The 23,668-nt window shown below is 34.4% G+C and overlaps 1 protein-coding gene across 1 annotated transcript; it reads right to left on the bottom strand.

Annotated features, from left to right (window-relative positions):
• Positions 1 to 6: 6 nt before the first annotated feature.
• LOC149786607 (cadherin-5-like) lies at positions 7 to 23,508 on the bottom strand. Its single transcript, XM_089977112.1, has 6 exons — positions 23,237 to 23,508; positions 15,596 to 15,727; positions 14,470 to 14,619; positions 12,900 to 13,119; positions 7,721 to 7,787; positions 7 to 111 (listed from the first exon to the last, which is right to left on the bottom strand). Exons 2-4 carry the CDS (start codon positions 15,632 to 15,634, stop codon positions 13,000 to 13,002), a joined length of 309 nt encoding a protein of 102 aa, XP_089833238.1. The 5' UTR covers positions 15,635 to 15,727; positions 23,237 to 23,508; the 3' UTR covers positions 7 to 111; positions 7,721 to 7,787; positions 12,900 to 12,999.
• Between the last annotated feature and the right edge of the window lie 160 nt (positions 23,509 to 23,668).

Below are 23,668 nucleotides of genomic sequence, written 5' to 3'. Positions count from 1 at the left end.
ATACAATGTGATTACTGGGTTTGTTTTACCTGTTGCTTTAGACGTTGGAGTGCTTGTCGAGTTAGGGTAGACTGGGGTGCAGTGGAGTGATGTGCTCGTATTTTCGTTTGCCTGCAAATAACAATACCTTACCAAGTAAGCATTCTTACCAACGAAACAAAGTGTCACGGTTTCGTACATTTACATTTGTAGAAAACAATAATCAATGGCTACGTGAGAGGCAACTAATGTCTAGTGTGACAAACCACCAGCACTAACATTATCTTGTGCTGAATAAATCATTAGCACAGCTTTTAATGCATAACCAATGTTGTTCTCTAAAACATTTACAAGTAAGTTGTCTAATAGTGATAATTTCACATTCGGATGTATACATAGTAAGTTTGTGAATATTGAATGAACACAGCGCCAGCGAATATAATAGTTGCAATCATCTTACAATAATAATACACATTCTGTTTTAATTGAGAAAAGATTGACCCGCATTATGTGTGTGAAGATTCGTCAATGTCACTGAATGACCTTTTGCTTGCTGCTTTGAAATATGCATGTGTTATCGTGCAAAATCAGGGTTAACCTCTTTACTGTAATTTTGCTATGACAAAATCTTGAATTTGGTACAATTTCACTGATCAATGTATGCCGTATACAGCCTGACTCATTATATAGGACTGTCTTTCATGTAATACATTAAACAGAAATTCAGCGATACACATATCAAATATAAAGAGCGAATACAATGTCGAAATAATGTGTTTATACTTGTATACATACAGCTCACCAGTGCAGACGTCGATGATGAGTTTTCTACACTTGCGAATTTAACCTACTATGCATACACAATGTACATGATTCCCAGTGGCATTCACAATGTGATTTGCCTTGTTTAAGAGATACATTGGCTGATCGTAACTTATGCACTATGTTATCAGGTATTGGGCCTTTATTAATCATATCTATCTTGTTATAATACCTTGGTCGTCTTTTGTTCGTCCATGTTTGTGTGTTAGAAAAGTGTTTGTATTTGCTGATAAAATTAAATTTGCACGTGGCCGATTTTGTGCCAGTCAGATTTAACCCTTAGTATTTATATCTTTAGTAGATAGTGATTGCTTTCAATATTCATTAGACATGATCGCATCTATATTTCGTTATCAATATGGAGTATGCATATTTTGTAAAACAGCACGAGTCCAAAGGTTAGATTTCATGTGATTGAATTTATTATTGAATCATAGTGTGTCTAGATTTTGATATAATTTGAGCACATTTTAATACTGTGTTATGAAACTGGTTGAGCAATTTCCGCCATTCGAGCAAGAGCTTGAAATAATTTCTGGTTCTGATGTTCATGTACGTTTGTTATTTCATGAACCAAATATCAAGATATAGTTAGAAAAACACATAATTCGCTTTTACATTTACTTGTACTTCGAAAGCCACGAATGGGAATTACGGTACTATGAAAAAGTGATTTAGTGGCAAGAAGATATTAAGTATTTTTTTAAAGTATCAATTAACGTTTTAATAGTTGCCGGAAAGAAAATGTTCAGTGAAGCATTTTGATATTATGTTGCATTTTTTTGTACATATAACATAATATGTCCCTTGACATTGATTCATTGAGATGTTCAGTTAAAAGCTAGAACTATTCTGAATATAAAATGGCTATACGTTATATACTCTTCACACAGTATAACTAATTAAAACGCTGACACACTTCAGTGTAATATATTTGGACTTGTTTTGTTTCGCAACGTTTATCTTTCTCATAAATAAAATGGTTTGAAATCATGCCTTTATCTGCAACATTCTTATCACAGCTTGGTCACTTTTGTCGCAGTTAGCTGCAGCGTTTACCAAACAGTACTCATTTCCAATCATGAAAGGATGTTTTATGCAACTAAATGTGGCATCCGTTTCGACCCAATCATAGTATTATGACACCACCGACCAGTTCTAACATGACCTCCGCATTCCATATAAGAGTAAACTTATTTATCTGCAAAAGCCTGAATTACAATTTGGAATTATTATTAAGCGAACAATTAAAATGTGTAACACTATAAGGTACAATATGAATATTACACGTAGTGTCCATCTACCATACGACTCATTAGTCGGCAGGTGGCGACGACTGGGAAATGAACTGCAGCGAGTGGAAACAGATGCAATTGTATAACGCTGTGTACATATAACAAATTAAATGGGATTTGGACGTAATCGAGACCATGGTGTATGACTTGGAAAAGGTGAACAATGCAGCAGAAAATACATTAAGAATATTATAACTTATATTTGCTGGTGTTATGTAATATTCTAGTGGCTCAACCATGTCTTAAATCTGATAATAGGTTTTGTCGGTCTTGTGGATCTGCTCCCGAGTTTTATCGTCCGTGGGTGCGAAGATTTGCCGTATTGTAAAAACACCCGTAGCAAACGAGGAACAAAAGTAAAGGAAATACTAATCATGATTAAAGCAATTGCTGTTTTTGATCCTGGTAGAGTAAAAGTGGAAGCCAATTTATTGAGATAATTTGCAGCCAGTGAATGTTTTTCCTCAGCTATAGGTATGGTAACTGTGACTGGACGAACGCAAATCGCGCAATAGCATCGATTGCGAATACCAAACCGTGTGAGAAAATGTGACATACTTGCTTTATCAGGACCCATAGTTGCACCGGATCAGTTATTTGTCCTTGATAATGCACAACCGTTTGCAAATAAAACATCGACGGTACAAAAACTGAGACAATCTGTACGTGAGCGTAATATACAAATACGGAGTGGTGCAGAAACAGCGAAAATACTTGTGTTTTTATGTATTACAGTTGGAACACGTTAGAACGTGAGAGATTCTTAGACTTGCAACATAATCGAATATCCAGATTCGTCCATGAGCACAAAAAGATGAATGTGCACGCTTGGTCGAGAATGAATCTAGTCTTAGTCGTATTGTAGATTTGGCTGATGTAAACGTTGCAGTATCGCACATACCATTACCACAAAAGTACAGAGGTTTCAAGCACCCAACTTTAAGTTTCCCCAGCGCATTCGTGATTTTGAAAAAAGTAGGTGGCAATCATCCAACACATTTACAAACCAGGCAAAGATGCTAGACAACTTTTATTAAATACGATTTCTCGGATCATATCATTCTTACAGCGCTCAGGTAGGTCAGGATTAAGTAGGATATTTAATTATGCCGTTTCATCGAAGAACTTACGGATTTAAAGTCGCAAAAAATTATGTCGCCTAGCAACAACATATCAATATGTACTAGCTTGCTTCATGCATTAGGAATACTCTATGTATATAAAAGCCTTTATCAGATTTATCTATCCTTGCTAAGCAGCATGACTGGTTCATAGTCGCTATGCCATTACACATTGATAAATAACAAGCACTAGATTAAAACATGTCCATGCAGATGTTGCATGCATGTATTTAGCATCAGAAGCTGCTCGTTGATCATGACTTTTGCTCAGGTGGAATCAATGAAAACCATTTATTTTATCTGTATTAGTACATAAACGAATGGGAGAAGGATATTGAATCTTATTTATCACTGATATAATCATTGTTTTGATACTTGTATGGCTAGTTTTTCTTTCTTCCAAATATGTGTTATGAACATGAAAATAAAATCTGGTCTGCGTTTAATTGCAAAAACATTAGTAACTATCATGATCTGCGTTTGTGCACCGATGTACTGTTGCTCGCGGATGTGTTTTGAAGTATTTCCGTGACATGTGAGTATATGAGCTCGATCCAGTTTATATTTCCAGAAATTCAGTCAGGGACTGGCACCGCAATTATTGCTAGGATAAGTTTTTTTTTGTAGTTGCTGATGCAATGCATGTATACAGCACGTTTTGCACCGAGGACCAAAATGTGTTTGGAGTAATATTCTCTCAGAAGGTTTAATTGTGCGCGATGGGCATATGAATTTGGACATGAGCAAGCCTTCCCTGCACGCAAATAATACTTCATCCGCATTCAATTCATTACCCAACGCCCGACCATCAATCAGTGGATCGTGACTGACGAGTTAAATCCGGCGAAGGTAGAAACGCGTAGGGGAGTGACCCCAAATATAGTTACAGGTGAAACAAGCCCAATGATTATTATCGGCATATATGGGGCTTAATACGTAGTGATCACAGGGGTGTATTGCAGTGCAGGATTCTCATCCTGCTAATCTGCCTACCCACACAAGATATCAAGTTAAACTGCGTCGTGGGCAGCGGAATGCTATACTACCCACGTCAGCGAGCAGCACTCGCATTAGTAACATGGACCAAATACTGTAAAGCATACGTAATGGCCACCGATGTGTATGACCATTCAAGATTCTCACTCTACTAATCAACCTACCCCCAACCCCCGATATTAATTTAAACTGAGTCGTGGGTAGCGGAATGCTATACTATTTTCATCAGAGAGCAACATTCGCATCAGTAACATGAAGGTGTGGGAACGGTGGATCACGAAATAGGTGCGACCGTCAAAGACGTGGCCAACCTGGAACAATTTCAAGATATCCGTCATCCTAAGGGTCATTAACCTACGAAGATATCAACACCAACGGAAACTACTGCTCACGATACTGGAGGTTGAGCTCATGTACAACAACTCGTGAACTTCGTCATTTCCTTAACACTTCAAGCGGTTTCTGCAGTCGTGGCTATAATTTTCTTTACGAGTTTTCTTGATCAGCGGTTACGACGTTTGCTACAAGCCTGCAGTGGGGTATTCCTATACAGATTATCGAGTCGGTAACATAGCTTTAACACGTTTGCGTGCATCCATGTACGGGTGAAGAAGTGCCAGTTGATCATGTGAGGTTTTGCCATGACATCGCTGATAAATTTCGTTATGGTATATATTTATTATTGTTGTTATACTGCTTTATCACATGGCTGTGTCCAAAGCAGCTCTAAATTTCCTTTTGGAGACAAATCCAATAGTTAATTGAATAGTGATGAATCTGTATGGTGACCATCGCGAACATATATGGAGTCCCATCCCATTAATAGGCAGCAGCATGACAGGTCCACTGAAGGTTTGCAAGGCCATACACGTTGATGCAACGAAATATCATTTATATGTTACATTTGTCTGGGATTACTTAAAGCAAGTGTGCGTATCACTGTATGCCATAAATCCCGTCCGTTCTTTTGTTTTCAAGAGTCAGAGTGTCTTACACAACAAGAGTATTCTTACCCTAATCAAAAGTCGTCAATTGTAGGAGCTACATCAACAGTAGAAAAGAAATCAGTGATTGACAATTTGCAACTTTGTCACGACTTGGTTCATCGTCCATCGATGCCACAGTTAGTACAACCGATCCCATGTTAACCTTTTCAAAATCGGATTCATCCACATTTGTGGGCTTTGTCTGATCCAGCTAAACCAATAATCAACCATATATTTTTTATTGGAAACTTGCCCACATGCTTGGATTGGCTAGAGGTTTGCATGTGTAGAATAATCAATGACGGTAAAGGCAAATCTTTTTCTTCTGTGATGCCAAGTTGAATATAACATGATGTACAGCATACTCATGTATTCATACTGTGTGTCATGCCGCGTAAAAACTAGTAATGCAAATCTCACTTGAGTTTAAACAAATAATGGTAGGGCCGCAATCGTTAGAAATTATGTTCGGTGTCGAACAAAGACGTCCACATAGTTAATGTCGCCACTGAGTTTGTAAAACTATAGGAGACATATCCTGGCGACAGACGCATCCCTGGATACAATCAATGTTGGCCTGGAGCACCGCTGGATTTAAGACCTGATATTAACAACCAGCAAAAGCTCGGAGAAGCACTAATAAATTGTGTCCATGCTGGATATAACTGACAAGATCTTGTTTATAAGGCATCAAATGCTATTCATGCGTATCAACTACAATCTTAGCAGTTGTTAGGAGGGTGAAGCAGTTGTTGAAACATTAGAAAGCGAGGCAAAATTGACCAATGTGATTGCTCGAGCAGGGTTACCAAAATAATGGTTATGATAAATTTACAACTGCATCACGATAAATATGGAAATGGGCTGTTGTTGAGTTGTTAACAAAACATAAGGAACTCGTTCATGTTGGACATTTTGACCTACACTAGAGATTAATACGCTATGGAACAATTTGACAGCAAAAATGCGAAACTATTATTTGGAGATCAATACGCGAAAAATTGTTAATGAAGCCTCAGTCTTGGATTCTTATTGCTCAGTAACAAATATTAGAGAGACCTTTAATTAAATGAAGATTTTGAGGGCGTACTATTTCCATCACCTTGATACGCGGAGGAATTTTGATTCTGAATCGTGCTGCAGTTTCAAGAACCTCTCTTATAATCTGACGCAGTTTATCCACGAATCATAATAACGCATGACAACTTTGAAATCATAGTCCGTATACTGGTATATAAGGGGAAATAAATCTCTAATTGCAAATACCGTTAATGAACATTGTTATTATTGTTTAACTGCCACATAATTTTATACACTCCCTTTGAAGGAAGGGTATATATTAGCAACTCACTTCGTATAGAAACGAATTCTATCTAGATTGTACACCTGTTCAAAAAAAAAAAAAGTCATGACACTGCTGACCTTGAACTTGTTGCAACGTGTTGGAAGATGGATATCGTTTTGTATTAGAGTGTCAATGCTGTTTGCTGCTAAGAAAGAAGTATATAAACTCCTCTTTTTGGAAAACACAGAGTATGCATAAATTCCTTAAGTTTCTAAATTCCACAAAATAAGCCGAGGTTAAAGATCTGTTAAATCACATTTATAGAGCACTAAGGTGTGCTTTTGCGGAAACCGTTCTTGATACTTTATCTTTCATTTGTTTCCTGAAGTTAAATGTTACCAACCAACAAACACTGTATACTAATCATCCCTACCCTTACGATCACTTGCAGACAATTGCATCGAGAGCTGGAATATCTCAATTAATAGAGCATCCACCTCATATCAGATGGGTCGTGAATTCAATGACGGCCCATAACAACCAATGTAGGTTGCATCGGAATGTCCTTTATTTAGGCATATGGCTCACATTTCCTTGATATTATATAGCCAATAACGTGGTAAGGGTGTGATTCAAAGTTAAACAACAGAGCCCAAAACTGCCAAAATAATCAAACCCCATACAATAACATAAGCATCGAACAACGGTATTGTATGTAAAAACCGATGCGGAAATGGTATAGCGTATGTAGTAAAACGTATCCCTGTTTTTGGGACAACCTCCGAAATTATTTTATGATACTTTTATGCAAACTAACTTTCCTCAATGAATATTAATTCATTCAAGAAACATCAGTGATAGTGAAAAATATTTAGAAAGCAGGCTTCACAATTGTTACCTTAACGTAACTGCAGTGAACACATGTATCAATTTAATTGCTTTATTTAGCGTCAGCTTTCCAAGCGAAAAATCGGTCTATAGAAAAGATGAATATCTTGTCAAACGAGAAATAACACTTGAGAATATAACATACAATCAATGAACAAGTGTATCGATTTGGTTGCGAGACCGTACAATGAAATAATTTTGAAGTGTCAAAGTATATACGAGTCACAAAGTGTCAACGGATGAGGATTTGAGTTGTGTAATTTCCGGGAATCTGTCTTACAACGGGATACTTACCGGAAACTGAACAACCTGTCAATTATTAGCAGCATTCTCTTGAACTGAACTTACCCTGTTCAATATCGGAATGGTCGAACTGTCCTCCACTCGTATAACTAATAAAGTTGTGGAGCACCGTCTAAATAATAATAATACTAATAATATTAATAATAATAAAAATAATAATAATAATGACAATAATATAAATCATAATAAGAAACATCAATATGATGATTGTATGTCTAATATGTGGGCATTATGTAAGAAACGGGAGTTATAATCATTGTAGCAATTTAAATTCATACTAGTGTCGTTAAGTGATACCGTTATAAAACAATGTCAGCTAAATCGATGCTAGCACTATCCTAAAACAGGTTTTATGCATCGAAAGTTTAGCAGTACATTAAATATTCATAAAACACTGATGTCACTCTCAGTGCTTTGCAATAAAACTCTGAAGACAAAAATGTTTGCACAAAACTACATGCAAATCAATTGTCGTGTGTTTATTTCTCTTCTTTATATGCACTTGTACATACACCACAAGACATATAAGTTTAAACAATTAGCGCTTCGGCAGGTAAGGGCAACCATATATCCTTCTTTTTATAATCTAAATTTTTTTATAAATTGATGTTTTTACACAGATTGTGTTTGATGCCTAACAATGTGCATATTAAACGTGTGTTTAACGTTGCGTTATTTCACTTCATTTTGAACGGATGCATGTGAAGCTGCGGGTTAATTTCAAATTTATATTATGCCTCAAAGAAGTTTGACTTGCTCGGGTATCTAACTGATTATTTACATCATTCTGAAATTCCAGATAGACATAATTGGAAAGAAATTGTAAGGTCAAAAAGTGTTGGTCTTGAAAATAGCCTCTGGAGAGTTCGTATGTCTAATCAAGCAGATTTTGATAGATTCTCTTCAATACACGAATACTTACGTCCTGCCTCAGTGTGGCAGTCGGCGAAAACCAGACAACACACTAAGGTATTTACATATGTAGCTAAACTATGGACTGCTGTTCCACAAACACAGCTTGATATGTGTATTAGATGTGGGAATGTTTATACAGACTTGATACTTCATTGTTGTGTTAGTTGTCCTTATATGTCGAACTTTAGAAATTCTTTCTGGGATTTCCATACTGATAAGTTTCCCCTGAGCCTGCATATTACGTTATTCAATGCAGAAGATGATCTGCAACTACAACATATTTTAGGTAAAAGGTTACCATAAGAAGTATTCGACAAAGAAAACTCTGCTATTCGTCCTGTATGCAGCATACTTTGTTATAGTGTATAGCTATCTTCTGTAAATAAGGTACTGAAACCTGCAACTTATGCAGTTGACGAGCACTTTGTTGACTGATATTGTGTAAGAATTTGTATTCTAATATATAATAATTTTTTTTTAATAAATATTTATTGATTGTATTCAGATGATTTATTCTTATATCATGTAATCTTCCTTGGAATGAAATAAAGATGATGATGATGATGACTTGCCAATGTCTAACGTGAATCAACTACAAGTAGCTGGCGGATATCTCGAAAAGACGTTTTCGGGTTATGTTCGATGTACTGGTAAATCTTTTTTTATCCTAGCCAGTATATCCATTCGTCAACGTTTGCTTGATGTTGTCGCTACAATAATGTAAAATGTACAACGAATACAAACGGATAGTTCATGTTTGATTCTGAAATGTAGTCATACGCTATCCAGAGTTTAAAACAATCACTTTTGTTTATGCAGCATCAACAAACTGTGATTATTACATATAATTTGTAAGCAGCCAAGAGACTTAATGTCATTTGATTTATTAACCGTATGCAATGTCAAAAGTGTCGACGAATCGATGTCAGTATGTTTATTTAATTATTGACACCCCTGTCGGAGAGTAACAAACACATAAATGTTTTATTCAATCGTTCGTTACATCAAGGTCACGCTGCTTGCAGTTGATCACATGATCAATATAGAACGTTAACATACCACTAGAATTTGACCAATCAGAGACTGATAAATTGTCACCCCTCCATATTTCTGTAGGTGAATCTATGTTATCCGACTGACAGTATTGCAAGTATGATTCTTGCAATTTTTTTATTTTTGGACGATTGTTTCGGAATATCGAGCCACGATTTATAGTAATTGTTTGCTTAGGTTTCCGATTTTGATTTATAGATGCGTAATGAGGACTTAATGGAGTAACGGAGCAAACTATCATATATATGAACTCTGTTTTCGGTAAAGGGCATGTAGATGGCGAGATTTCCGAACAAATGGAGTCCGGAATACAACACACACACACACACACACACACACACACACACACACACACATATATATATATATATATATATATATATATATATATATATATATATATATATATATATCATATATATCTTAATTTAGTCCGGAAGACTTTTCGTTGAATCTTTATTTGACAAAAGTTTCTCTTTAAAATTTTTCAATAGTCCTTGAATAGTATGTCCATAATTTAGTTCAAAAGGACTAAAGCCCAACAATTCCTCTATAATTTCACCAACAGCAATTGAAACCAAACACTGAATAAAGGTGTTCTTTATTCATTATATTTATGTTTGTTAAGGAAGCTCTAAACAAAGTTTGCGACCATAAATGTGATTGTGAATGCTTGTTTCAAACAAATTCTCTCAAATGTTTGGAACTTTACAATGGACAGTGACAATTCCGAAATACAATCAATGTCAATTTTAATGGCGAGTAAAACGTTTTATGACCATAGGTCTTGAAATATACAACATAACAAAGTGGAACCAACAGTTTAATTAAAAACAAGAAATTTACTTCATTAAAATATGAAACGAAAACTCAAAAGACGCTTTAAGTATCGTGAATTAAATTCCATATAATCCTAAATATCCTATCACTTGTAACAAATATAGAAGGTTATTCGGAAGGATTCACTTTAGATGGGCCAGTTTTTCCTGATGATTTTACCTACTTTGGGGTTGTCTGTATGGCAGGTCAGGATACATGGTATCCGAACAGCATTTTCTTTCCATATATGAGTAGGTCATTGCGGTTCGGTTGTTTAGCCCATTGGACTGCGTCCGCTTTCAGTTTTTGTCGTAGCCTTGGTTAATCAAATTTTCAAATCCTCCCGAACAAACCTGTAGTCGCCTACCGGAGACTATAACACCTTAAATAAATCCTAGTCAGGGCGAAGATAACACCAATCACTAGCCAAGACCAACCTAGCAAATCTGGCCGTGTAATTTTATCTCATCACATGTAATATCGGTATCCTTCAGAATGTTGGGTAAACTGAAAAGCTGCACAAAAGGATCAACCCTCACCGATCTGATTGGATGACAAAGAAGCTGTACAGAAGTCTAATCGCAGAACACTTCTCCTCTCTTGAAAAGATTTCACTGATATAACACTTATTTTAATTGCTCACAACCCCAAGTGGAATTCCGAAACCAGGAAAGAAAGGGAATCTTACTGAATACGACGCCTTAGAATATTGTCACCAAGCGATTTAAACCAAATGGACTAGAAAAAGACCATCACGCGCAGATAAAATCATGCTTTTTGCAGCCGGCACATTTATAAAAAAGAAATTCTCTCAATTTGCTTATTAGTCACCCAATAACTATAATTACTAACATAATAATAGAATATGCGGTAAATAATTTACGGTTACATAAATTTACATAAAATAATAGACGGCAATATGGCTCATCTACTTCTAGGTCGGCATACAATATTTCTCAGCATTAGCATTAACTTAAAATATACTAGTTGAAAGAAAAAAGATTCAATGCTTTTATTCCTATGAAAATAGACAAATCAAGGTTTTAACCTGAATGATTGTTCTTGTACCTTTTGTTTTCCGTATCTCTGTTTTGTAATTGTCTTTGAAAATTTGTTATTTGGAGCCGAAAGTGCTCAGACTTTTGTGTGAATATACTTCCCAGTTCGTTTGTACCCACTACCGATTTAAAATTTGAAAAGCGCAAATGAGGTAAAAGATGCACATAATTTAGTTCATTTATTGATTTATAATTTCAAACCTGATTATGAACTTGCGGGGGAGGGGAGACGAACACGGATTTCGTCTGCACCTTTCAATCCAAAAGGAAGATTTTAGTGCAAAATTAAATCCTTCTAGCCTGTCATTTCCAATTCCTTGAAAAACCCATTTTCCGCGAAGGGGTGTACGTACGACCACATATATATTTACAAACAAGGAAAATAACGTCTCTTCTGCTCCAGATATTTACAGTGTTGAATCAAACAAAGAAAAATAATGACAACTAAAATTTGCCTTTCACGTGGATTGAACAAGCGATGTAATTTATATGTTCAAGAGTGCAGAGAGATATAATGCTAAATTCTCAACATTATGGTAATTTACGGAATACTGAATGCACTAGGTCACAGTGTTTTCTGAGGTAGACTTGCCCATTGTGTACGCAATATGGCGCCGTGTTAACATAGGTAGTCCGTTAAGCATGAAAGGCATATAGGATGCATTTGTTAGGGCCACTCTGGTCACAGTCAGTTTAGAAATTATAAGTCATTGAATTCATTGAGTGTGTGTGTGATTTTGATTTTGATTTTTAACGTAGCTTTAACAATTTTTCAGTCCTATTGCTACGATGTCTGCAGTGTGGCAGTTTTTAGTGATGTCTAGCATTGGGGCATCATGTTGCATACATGTAGCGTGATGTCCTACTCAGTCACATTTATCCTAAAACCAATTCCAACCAGTCCTAACACTAACCTCGTAATGATTTGCGCCAAGCGAGGATGCTTTTATTGCCATTTTTGTAAGTCTTTGATATGACACGGCCGGCGATCGAACCCACGACCTTCCGCATCCGATCCGGACGCTCAAACTACTAGGCCACCGGAGCGGTGAATTAATTGACAAAGTGCTGTGCACTTTTTATCACATTAAAGATTCCCGTTATTGAAATCGGTAGGATGGTACAAACATATGAGGAGATATATTTAGACTATAGTTAGAAATTAGTCTTGTACTTTCGGTTGTCAATTTTGAGCGGTTATAATAAACAGATCATAACATTTTAAATTTCGAATATTCCAAAAAGAATGTCCAGATAATAGATGCCTAAACTTTTATGCAAATTAGAAACACCAGTAAGTAATGTATCATTCAATAAATGAATATACTGATTTATAATGATACATTTTCTTGTTCATTGAATGTTCAAAACACTCATACCTCAAAAAATAATGCGATGAATCACACACTGAAACAAGTGTGGAGTATATACACCCTGCAGTACATCCATTCAGGGTTATATTTCCGGATCCGTGATCAATTAGAATGGAAAATGACATTTCATGTTGTCGCCACTACAAACTCCAATATTTGATAAACACGTGCCCTGAGTATAGTTCAATTTTTGGTCATCGCCGGAATCCAAGTCAAAAGCGCTTATCTGAAGACAGAAGAAAGTTATATAATTGTTTAAAACAATTCTAAAGTCCCACAGTCATTTGGTAGTAAAACATCTCGTTTTACAACGTGATATATTTCCAGCAGAATCATAACTCACGACTGCAATATATAGTCTGACAACAAAGTACCTTGTTCTAGCATTTATCACGCTTCATCCCCGTTGCCTGATTTCAACTCATTGATAATACCCATGTATATATTTCCCGACTATACAGTAAACGATCAACGACGTTTTATATAAATGAAATTGCAATTAGATTTAGGTCAAATATAGTTCTCTTATTTGATGATATTTTGACATAAAGCATAAAACGTAGATTTATAAGCATTATCGGGGCATAGAATATCAACACAATATTTCGCGGAAAACCAGTACATGTAGGACATTTGTTAAAATGAATTATGAGAGTGTACATAATTAAACATAATTTTAATGGCATATGTAAGCAATGCTGAAATAACCTAATGTTGGAAATTATTATTTAACTTTCTCCTGTCCTCTTTACTGGTTCTTCTGTATTTCTTATCGTAATTTAGTAAGTTTTCACACACACACACACACACACACACACACACACATATATATATATATATATATATATATATATATATATATATATATATATATATATATATATATATATATATATATATATATATATTTGTTGTTTTGTGCTTTTGTTTTTAAAGTCATTTTTCAGTGCATAATAGACTATACAATGCAGCCTGTAAAACTGGTGGAGGAAGAGCCCAGGAAAAACCTGGTATGCACTTCCGTCCCAAGGGAAGTTTCTGGCAGGCTTTGCCATATATTCACAATGGCAGAGCCCAAGACTCGAGTCAACGGGGACAGAATGAGATAGTATTGATCTGTATAGGCGATTGCTTTAGGCCCCTCTGCCACCCGGGACCCCTTATATATATGTAAATATATATGTAATTTTTATGCAGGAAAGTTAGTTCATTGTTATTTATTGCTATCATTGTTGATTTTCTTAGTATGATTATAGATAAAGCACATATATAAGTATTGCATGTTTTCCTATGCCGATCAAAATATGTAATAAATAAAACGAGATGTGCATTTTTACATTTTGCGTCTTGAGGCGTGACAATGGAGTGAAGAGCTCCATGAGACAATACCCCTAATAATCATCAATAAAATCAAACAGAACTTGAAATCACATCATTTATAAATTGGCTTAAATTGTAACATAATGCGTCCAGAGTCATAGGAAAGGCGTTACTTTGTAAAACTCTTCAGCTATCCTTGTGGGTGTATGTAAAAATGTTTTGATATAATTGGAATATAATCGTCTACTATGATTACCTTTCCAACATAATCTCCAATACTTATATTTTGCACGCTGAAATTAAATGATGACTGGTTGAATACCGGATTGTTATCGTTTATGTCAATCAAGTTGATAGTAACATTAGCTGTATCCGTCTTAGTCCCATCTGAACTTTTCGCTAGAACCTGTAATAATAGACACAAGAATAGTTGTTACCTCTGCATAGTAAAATGAATATAATATATTGATTACATGAGAACAGTATTGAAAATATTCCTTTATCTTTCATACGAAAATCATATAATCGTTGTAAAGTGTGTTTGTAAATATTTGTTGTTTTAGTCAGTACAAAATTTATATTGCTTTGTTATTAAATGTGCCCTATATTTGTCTTTAAATCATAAAAAGTTGCTAAATATTTTAATCTAAATAAATGAATGCAAAAACAACGAGAGAATGCATTAAATTCTATCCCATCGTAATTTGTAGAGGAAAAGATTCGATGAATGGAAGGAATCACAGGTTGCCCCTGCATTACACAATACAGATTAGATTCGAAGAGATACCAGAGAACACATTGCTAAATCTTCGGCATCCAGCTTCCTTAGATTATATAACCTTGATAAAATAAATACTAATTTATGACATTTTATTCAGAGGACTGGTCAGATATGATAATTGACATGGACTGTATCAACGAATAAGACAAATGTGAAACATCGGATGTCATAACAGATATCACAAAGTTTGTTCTGATATCTCTACCTATGTTGTAATCTAAAGTAAAATTCTGGAGGCTTCGTCATATGACATGTAGTAAATATGACATAATAACTTATAACGTGATGTTTATCTTGGCATATATTAAATCAAAGTTCAAATTCAGCTGTAAGAGGCATTATTTGCTTTACTTTAAAATATTTAGTGTTTCCCTTGCTTTAATAAGCATATATTTTTTAAAAATCAAGCCAAGATTGAAAATATTCAATGGATCACTGTTTATTTTGTTGGCGCAAATTCAAACAACAAGATATTTCAGAAAACACTAGTAAAATGCATCAATTAAATGAAGCATTTGAACATAGTTATGTTTAATTTGTATGTTAATTTTTCTAAATTGAACCTGAAGCGAATTTGATATTTACAAGTTTACAACAATACCTTGAAAAAGAAATATGACTCCTTTTCTCGATCCAACATCTGTGAGTCCTTGACGTGGATGTAGCCAGATATTGGATCGATATCTACAGCATTTCCATTCGCTAATTCGTAGGTGAACTGTCCATTTGCATCCTTGAAAATAAAATGCATGGTCACAAGAATATATGACGAGTGCACTGAGGAAGAATTCAAAAGATATGGTAAAAGTGGTGCAGGCTTGTGTGATGCAAGAAAAAGATTTTATTTCAAATGTGTATGAAATTAAAAAATACATGATGGTAAAACTTTAGTTCAACACCATGCTTTGCGGATAACATATTGAATATCGTGGAAAATAATCTTTGTCAGCCTGATCATAGGCGCATGCGTGCGTATGTAAGGTAGCGCTAATGATTATTGGTTTTTCATATTAGTGATTGTTCTCTCGATATTAGTACTTTTTATGATAGGATCTTATTCATCGTGTTAGTAGTATTGACCATAGTTTACATGTTGTAATCACTGCCTCCTGATATGGCGAAGACGTGCACATAGCTGGAATTCCCACACCCAAATTCAATATTGGAACTTATATGAAGTACCAATGGAATTCAGTTGGAACTTTATACCTATGAACTTGTTTTAAAAGGCTTACAACTATTTTGGAATTTAATTCAGAGTAATGTAATCCCTTTTATATATTCACTTTGCATTCATGTGAAAAACGTTATTTGTTGAATTTTACCAAACTTGATGTTTCGTTCTGTTCTGTTGCTTAGTTTAAGACTATTGAGTCGTGCCAGCTGGAAATAAAACGTTATGAACATTTAAGGATGAATACCAACCTGGTGGACTTCAATCGTACCAAAACGGAAATAGTGCTAGTTTCCCATAAATTAGAACCCGCCTTTCATAAAAAATGTGCGCTTACCCTTAGTCGACAATAATAAAAACCATTGAGTTACTTGTAGTACCAAGAGCAGTTCGGCACAACATTTCGATTACTTGTTTATATGTGCCTTAAAAATGATATATGCGTTTAAAATACAAATTCATTAGAAAAGGTCTTTAAAAAATACATTTCATTTCTATTCAATATTAGCTTGAATATATTGTCTTTGCATGGGATGACTGTGATTATGAGGAAATCGACTGGCCTACATCAGCAGACAAATGAAAATTTCACAAGCTTTGCTTTGATATATTCAATAAATTATTTATTGCACATCTCCCTCGTGTCTATCTGAACTATTGCTCTCACTGGTTGGTGATTGAAACATATGTAGTCTTGTAAATGAACCCTCGTTTAAATATGTGTAGGAGTTCATGTTTAAACTCTACTGTGCGAACTTGGAATAATCTCCCCAATTCAATTAAGGAAAAATTAAAGGAGTATATTGAATAAGGGCCATTTTCTGCCCCCGTTTTTATGGGGAAAATATTTCTTTGTAAATATCACAACTATTGTATTATTCGTGTAGAAATCACCCTATTCTGCATTAAATAGCATACAAATTTCTTTTTAATGCCTAAACAGGATCTTTGAAGGTGGGCTGGTACGGGAAATTTAAGAGAAAATGCTACATTTGAGCAACTTGAAACTACAAATAAGATCTAAGCGTAGGCTTGCTCAAACAAGATAATTACACTGCTTTATTAATTTCTTACGGAAATATTTGCGTTCTCATACTAACTTATGTGAGCACGTTTGCGCTAATCACTAAAACTTAAAAAGTTTTGAATTTTGCTGTCTATGTATCATTGTTGTTGTTGTCCCCGTTGCACGGTAGCTGCCTACGTATCGCTACGCGTGAGCAATTAGACCAGCATTTCTAGAGTTCGCTATAGTATTTCCTTTCATTAATATATTTAAAAAATTCCGGAAATAATAACTATTAATATAGTTTTAAAACAATTTTATCCATTAATTTCTCTCTTTCTTCTTTCTTTCTAAATTGCATTGGGAACACGAAGAGGCGCTGACGAGGCATTTGGAGCTACATGTAAACAAAGACTACGTGGAGCAAACATTAAATGGAATTGTATTGTTACATTGCCAAATGTTTGCAAAAGCATCCTGTAAATAATAGGATAGGTATATGTATATTATTTCTTTTATACATACACAGTAGTCTTCTTTCCTCACTTCCACCACGACACCGTTTGCTACGTTTAATTCACTCACTATTACAGCGTAATTCCGTACAGGTAACCTTTAAATGAATCCGTCAATTTCCTGATGGAAATAACGGTGACAAACAGCGCATTTGTTTCATTAAATTTTGTTAACTCGATCTTTCTTCATATAGTAACAATATTAATTCTTTAAACTATTGCAATAACTGCAAAGAACAAAGGATCGTCTGCGGTTATATAAATCTGCTTGGAAGAAATGAGTCATCTGCATCATATACAGACTGACCAATGCAAGAATCGATAGCTCAAATTGTATAGCAAATTGTCGTACCTAGTTCAAGTCCCCGAAGCTCTCTGTATTGTTGTCTTCTTTCTTTTTTAAGAAATAATATCTATAATATTAACAGCTGTCAAATTGCAGGTTTGAAATAAAATAAGTAACTGCTCAGTTTTCAAAATCTGCAAAAAAATGCGCAATTTGAAAATCATTTTTTTTATGTCGTTCAAGGTAACATTTTTTATCAATATGTTATTCATCAAAAATGGAACTATACAAGGTTGGCCAATCATGTCCGCATCAGAAAAATTGGTATTTGAACCAGTGTTGTGAAGCGATTATTCTTCCATAATTAGATAGTATAACTTTCATACAAGTTTATTTATATTCAGTTTCTTCATACAGAATATTTATCACATTTTCCGGTGCACTCGTCCACATGAAGAAAAATCGGTTTTAGACTGACATGAAATTTTTAAACTTGCTTACTACATCAATTGTGTTTCTAAAAATTACTGAGATTAAAAACCATTTCCAAAACCGTGGGAACAGTGTCCATAGTCGCAATGGAAGCCAAGTAACTGAATTGATTTATGATTGTTTAATTGAAAATAGTATCGTAAGTACCTGCACTCTAAAAACCATTAATTATATGATTAATTAATTAATCATTTGCAAGTCATTTTACTTTTATGTTCCTCAAGTGTAATATTTTTATGGGTAAGGTATTCATCTGAAAGGAAACTAGAGTACAGTGGCCAAATAACTTTGAATCAGAAAATGATTGTGGTGGAACCAGTGTTATGAAGTGATTATTATTCCTTAGTTATATTCGTATACTTGTTTTACATGTTTGTTTATGGTAAATGTTTAAAGAGTTAATGTCTTATCACATTTTCCTAATCACTCCTCCAAATCAAGAAAAACTGGTTTTGGACTGACATAAAGTTTTACTTGCCTACTAAATCAATACTTTTCTAGCAATTGCTGCATATGGAAATTACACATTTAATTTCCAAACATTGGGAAACATGTTCCAAGGTCAGGATGGAAACTAAAGTAACAGAACTGATTCATGGTGTGTTACTTGAAAATGATAATGGTATTATTGATACCTAACTAACAGAAATAAAAATAAACATGTTTATTCAATCTATTTATTGAAATACTGTATATCTATCGCAACAGCATATTTTCTTTATTTCATTAGATGTTAATCTCATAACTTTATACACTTACTGATTATAACAACAGAAAATCAGAAATATAATAACATATTTACAAATTAAAATCTTTTATTCAAAGGACATCCTGCTTAAATATAAGCACCACTACTATGACTAATAATACTATTAAAACTACTACTATTAATACTACTACTACTACTACTAATACTAATAATAACAGCACTAATAATAATGCTAAATAAATGTCCATCTATCTATTTTTTTTCTAGTGTAAACAAACATGGGGAGGGGGAGTTGGCACTAACCACAAAACATATCAATCATAGAATATTCAGACCAAAACAAATCTGAAATGTAATTATTTTGGGATGTAACATGGCATATTGGATGACACAAAGATGTATGATATAAAACAAGAATATTATGATAATTAATACATAATAAGCCGAGTTGTTTCTTTATATAGACTGCTCAGAAAATCAGAGAAAGAGCACTATGAGGTTATGGCATGCATGGACTTCCAGGTCCGTTACATGTAAATATCCGTTCGCTGTGGGTATAATACAAGCTGGAATATTCCTTGGACTCCATCAAAGGATTGTATTGTATCTGCAAGGTTGATGATCGGGTTGTTGGGTGTTGTACCCATGTATCTAGTTTCCAATGGTTACTTGGCTGCAAAAAATAGGGAAATGATGAGTTTTCAAAGAAGCCATCACTAACTAGTCATATTAAGGATGCATCATTTATTCCAGAATGTGAATATGACAACGGGGAATCAAATGATTAAGTTTTCTTTCTACACTGTGACCACTACTTTTATCAGTAGTCATCTGGTCTCTTTCATGTTTATATGACAAATGATAATGTTGTATAATCTTAATTGCCACCCATATCATGATGTTTCCATTATTATAACATCTTATTTGTGTGAAATTGAGAAAGAGAGAGTGATAATACATAACAATTGCCAGATTAAGGCCTTCCAGAGCCTTCTTCACTGAATAAGTATAGTACCCAACCCACACTACTAAATGTGAAATTAAGAAAAACAAACAAATATCAAAAGCTAAAAATGGCTGGAATATACCAGTGGTGCCACCATTCCAAATCAAAATACTCGAACATGCGGATCGAAATGGTCATATATAATTCATTCAATTTTATTAACACTAAATGTTTATAATTGTTTTTCTTTTTCCCTTGTTGGGCTGGTGTCCTAGGCATGTGCTTAGCATGCTTAAATGTTAATATGGCAATGTACATACCACATTCAAATGAATACAGAAAGGTATGTTATTAAGACATATTCATTAATAATGTGACTTTTTATGTCCATGTTGGCCTGACTAGTTTATTTTAACGCTTTCGTTCTCTCCAGTGACTGTGCAGTCATTGCACGTTCTGTCTGATCACCTTCCAGTGAATCTAAGAGGGTCCAAGGTCAAATACACAAAATTGGCAACTACAGTAACAGTTGCTCAAACTGTATAAACGGTAGGAGTGTATCATCCCTGGGTCATAATGTGGGTAGATGAGTGGGGACGTTACAATTATCAGGATTTGATATTAGTTTAAGTTAACTGCTGCCGTTAGCTAGTACCTGTTTAGTGAGTGCAGTTCTTTTATCTGATGCTTCGTCGTCTCTTGCTTGCATATATTTTCATTGTAACACATCTCTGAAACTCCAGGTATATGGAAAGCCTTACAGCGAGGTATTCGACTGATTTTTGCGTATGAATACGAACCAGCATGTCGGCCTACATGTATAGTATAGAGTACTTAAAATATTTATGCACAAAATTTGCCTTCAGACCTTTGTCAAATTATGATAGTCAATTTAATAATGTGACTTGCTTTTCTCTAATGGTATATATGAACACATATTCGATTAACGTTATTTTATTCGTTAAAATATTTATATACGTTCTTGAATTTCTTCATTGCCCCCATTGAGGGCTCCAGTTTTGAGACACTACAAAGAATTGAATATAGGCATACATGTGCATAGGAGGAGGAAGAGGATGAGAGAGAGAGATAGAGGGAGTGTATAGTCATATATAGTTTCCTTAAGCAATGAAAAGGTAACAAACTACTTACTTTGACTCTTTTTTCATCCAAAGTTTAGGTGCGAACGTTTTCCCAAAAGTTCATTGAAATCCACGAACTTTGCACGATGTAAATCACCATCTTCGCAGACTCTATGCGCTGGTATATAGCATTTCCGAAATGAATAAAATGATTGTGTTTCCATTTATTTATAGGTATATGTTCTTTATAAACGTGTACATCCTCTCATTTCACAGACAACTGTATGCAGTCAGTGTAATGCAGTATTCCCCCGCTGGTTTAAAACTGGACGCGAAAGGTCTAAAGAGTACAATACCTATAGTCTGTTTCTTTCGTCTATTCGCCAATGCCATTACTTCTAAAACATATTTCACATTTTTGAGTTTGACTATAGACTACCTCAAGGGTTGTAGAACACAAATATTTTTCTTCTAAAGATAGAAACACATCAGCGTGTCGTGTGTGTTGTATAGCCATAAAAATATAAGGATAAAATTACATAAATACATAAAGAACATTTATCATTTCCAGTGAATGTAACAAACCCATGTATTTGGCGAACGTACAGGCCCCTGTTAACGCCTCCTTTACAGTCATATTCAATAATATCAAACGCTCATTTAAATAATTCAATACTATTAAACATCATTTAATAATATTACGAATATTTTATTGAGGTACAGTTTTTGTATTTTATGATTACGTACCTTTTTATCAATGTATTTTAGAAACAGTTTTCAGTTGACGTATAAGTTAGATATTCTATTTTTTTCTACGATGGACTATTTTGGCATAGTTTTAGAAACTAAACTCTATTTATAGAGCTGTATAACCTCTAAAATAATAAAAATGCATATTTCAAATTTGAAACTTAGTGAATAGCTCATGGTAAAAAAGTATCTTTGAGAAGTAAATGGAAAAGATGGCTACATTTCCTATCTTATTTTATAGTGTTTTGACACTATGTAGCCATGGCAACGGACATGGAACACAAAACTGATGTCAAAAATAAATGTTAGCCAACTCGTGTATACAGTATACATCATATAAGGACATTTGGCTGGGGGTGGGGAGAAAATGGCTCTTATTCCATATAGCCCTTTACAATATTTAGGAAGTCGTTGTCTTCATTGTCAGTCAAACACAAAATTCATGAATCCTAGATGGGAGGGCCACAAGTATTGTTCTTGTCATTAACCAATGCATGCTTATTAGGCTCTATCAATTCTATCTGAGCATAATATATAGTTGAATAGGTCTAATTTCTGCTAAATAGGTGTTTCACACAGAGCAATGTCTAATTGACCTACATTAAAACATATTCTGCTCCATCCCAGACTTGTATCCTACCGGTAAAAATACATCATCATTAACTCATAAACTACTATATCTGCTCAGCTTTAAACGGAAACAAAAATAAAATAGATTCCCATTACTACTATATAATATATCTATTTGATCATACTTTTACTATTATATAGCTCGATTTACACGCGAGCATTTTGTCTCCATTTTACCCATTTTATAGTCTGACTGTACCAGTTAAACATTGGAAACAAATAGAAATAAAATATAACTAAGCTATCCAATATCGCAATGGTGGCACCAGAAAATCTCTAAAAAATACGCAAAGGAATATATTGATTTTTCTTTGGATAAAATATTATGCATATTGTATATCATTCATACTGATGGTTACCCTTTCTAAAGTCTTTACGACACATCAGTTCTCTTGAGTTGATAGTCACTATAATTACTTCCATCTGCTAGGTTCCAATTATGTCAGTCTCTCATTCTGTCTGTCTTACACGCACAAGAAACATATTTATTGTTTTCCATAATATCATATTGTAGTATTATTTTGCCTCTATCCATACATAATGTACAGCCTTTGCAGGGAAAGGGTGCCCTTCTAAGTTGAGATAGCTTCTAGCCCAATCTTCCTGTAGCAGTAACGTAACTAAAATATGTTTGAACTGAACTAATGAATACCTTATCTTTATCTGTAGCTGTGACTCTACAGATGACCTGTCCCACTGCACTGTGCTCAGTGATATAACAGTTGTAGATGTTAGGTGAAAATATCGGTGGATTGTCATCTATGTCAATGACACTCAAAGATAACGTGGATGTTGCGGTTCTAAACGTATTGTTCTGTTGCGTTGCCTAAAACAATAACATAAAAAACTAACATTAGATCTATATACTTGATTTAGAGAGTTTAAAGAGCTAGTGTTCGTTTTAAAGCATTACAAACTACATAGTTGAAGTGATATATAATGCAAACATTAGAAATAGTCCCGGTTTCCTTTGTTGTGTATAAGATAAGATTAGTATGTCACATTAGGAACTCTGTCCTCATTTATTTATGATGAAGTATAATAATTATAGTTGTAGGTTGGGTCGTTTAAATGTTATTATCCT

The sequence above is a fragment of the Sinohyriopsis cumingii genome, chromosome 12 (genome assembly GCF_028554795.1).
Source record: "Sinohyriopsis cumingii isolate HCF-2022 chromosome 12, ASM2855479v2, whole genome shotgun sequence".
Lineage (NCBI taxonomy): Eukaryota > Metazoa > Mollusca > Bivalvia > Unionida > Unionidae > Sinohyriopsis > Sinohyriopsis cumingii.
The sequence above is the reverse complement of the archived record's forward strand: the minus strand, read 5'-3'. Positions and strand labels throughout refer to the sequence as shown.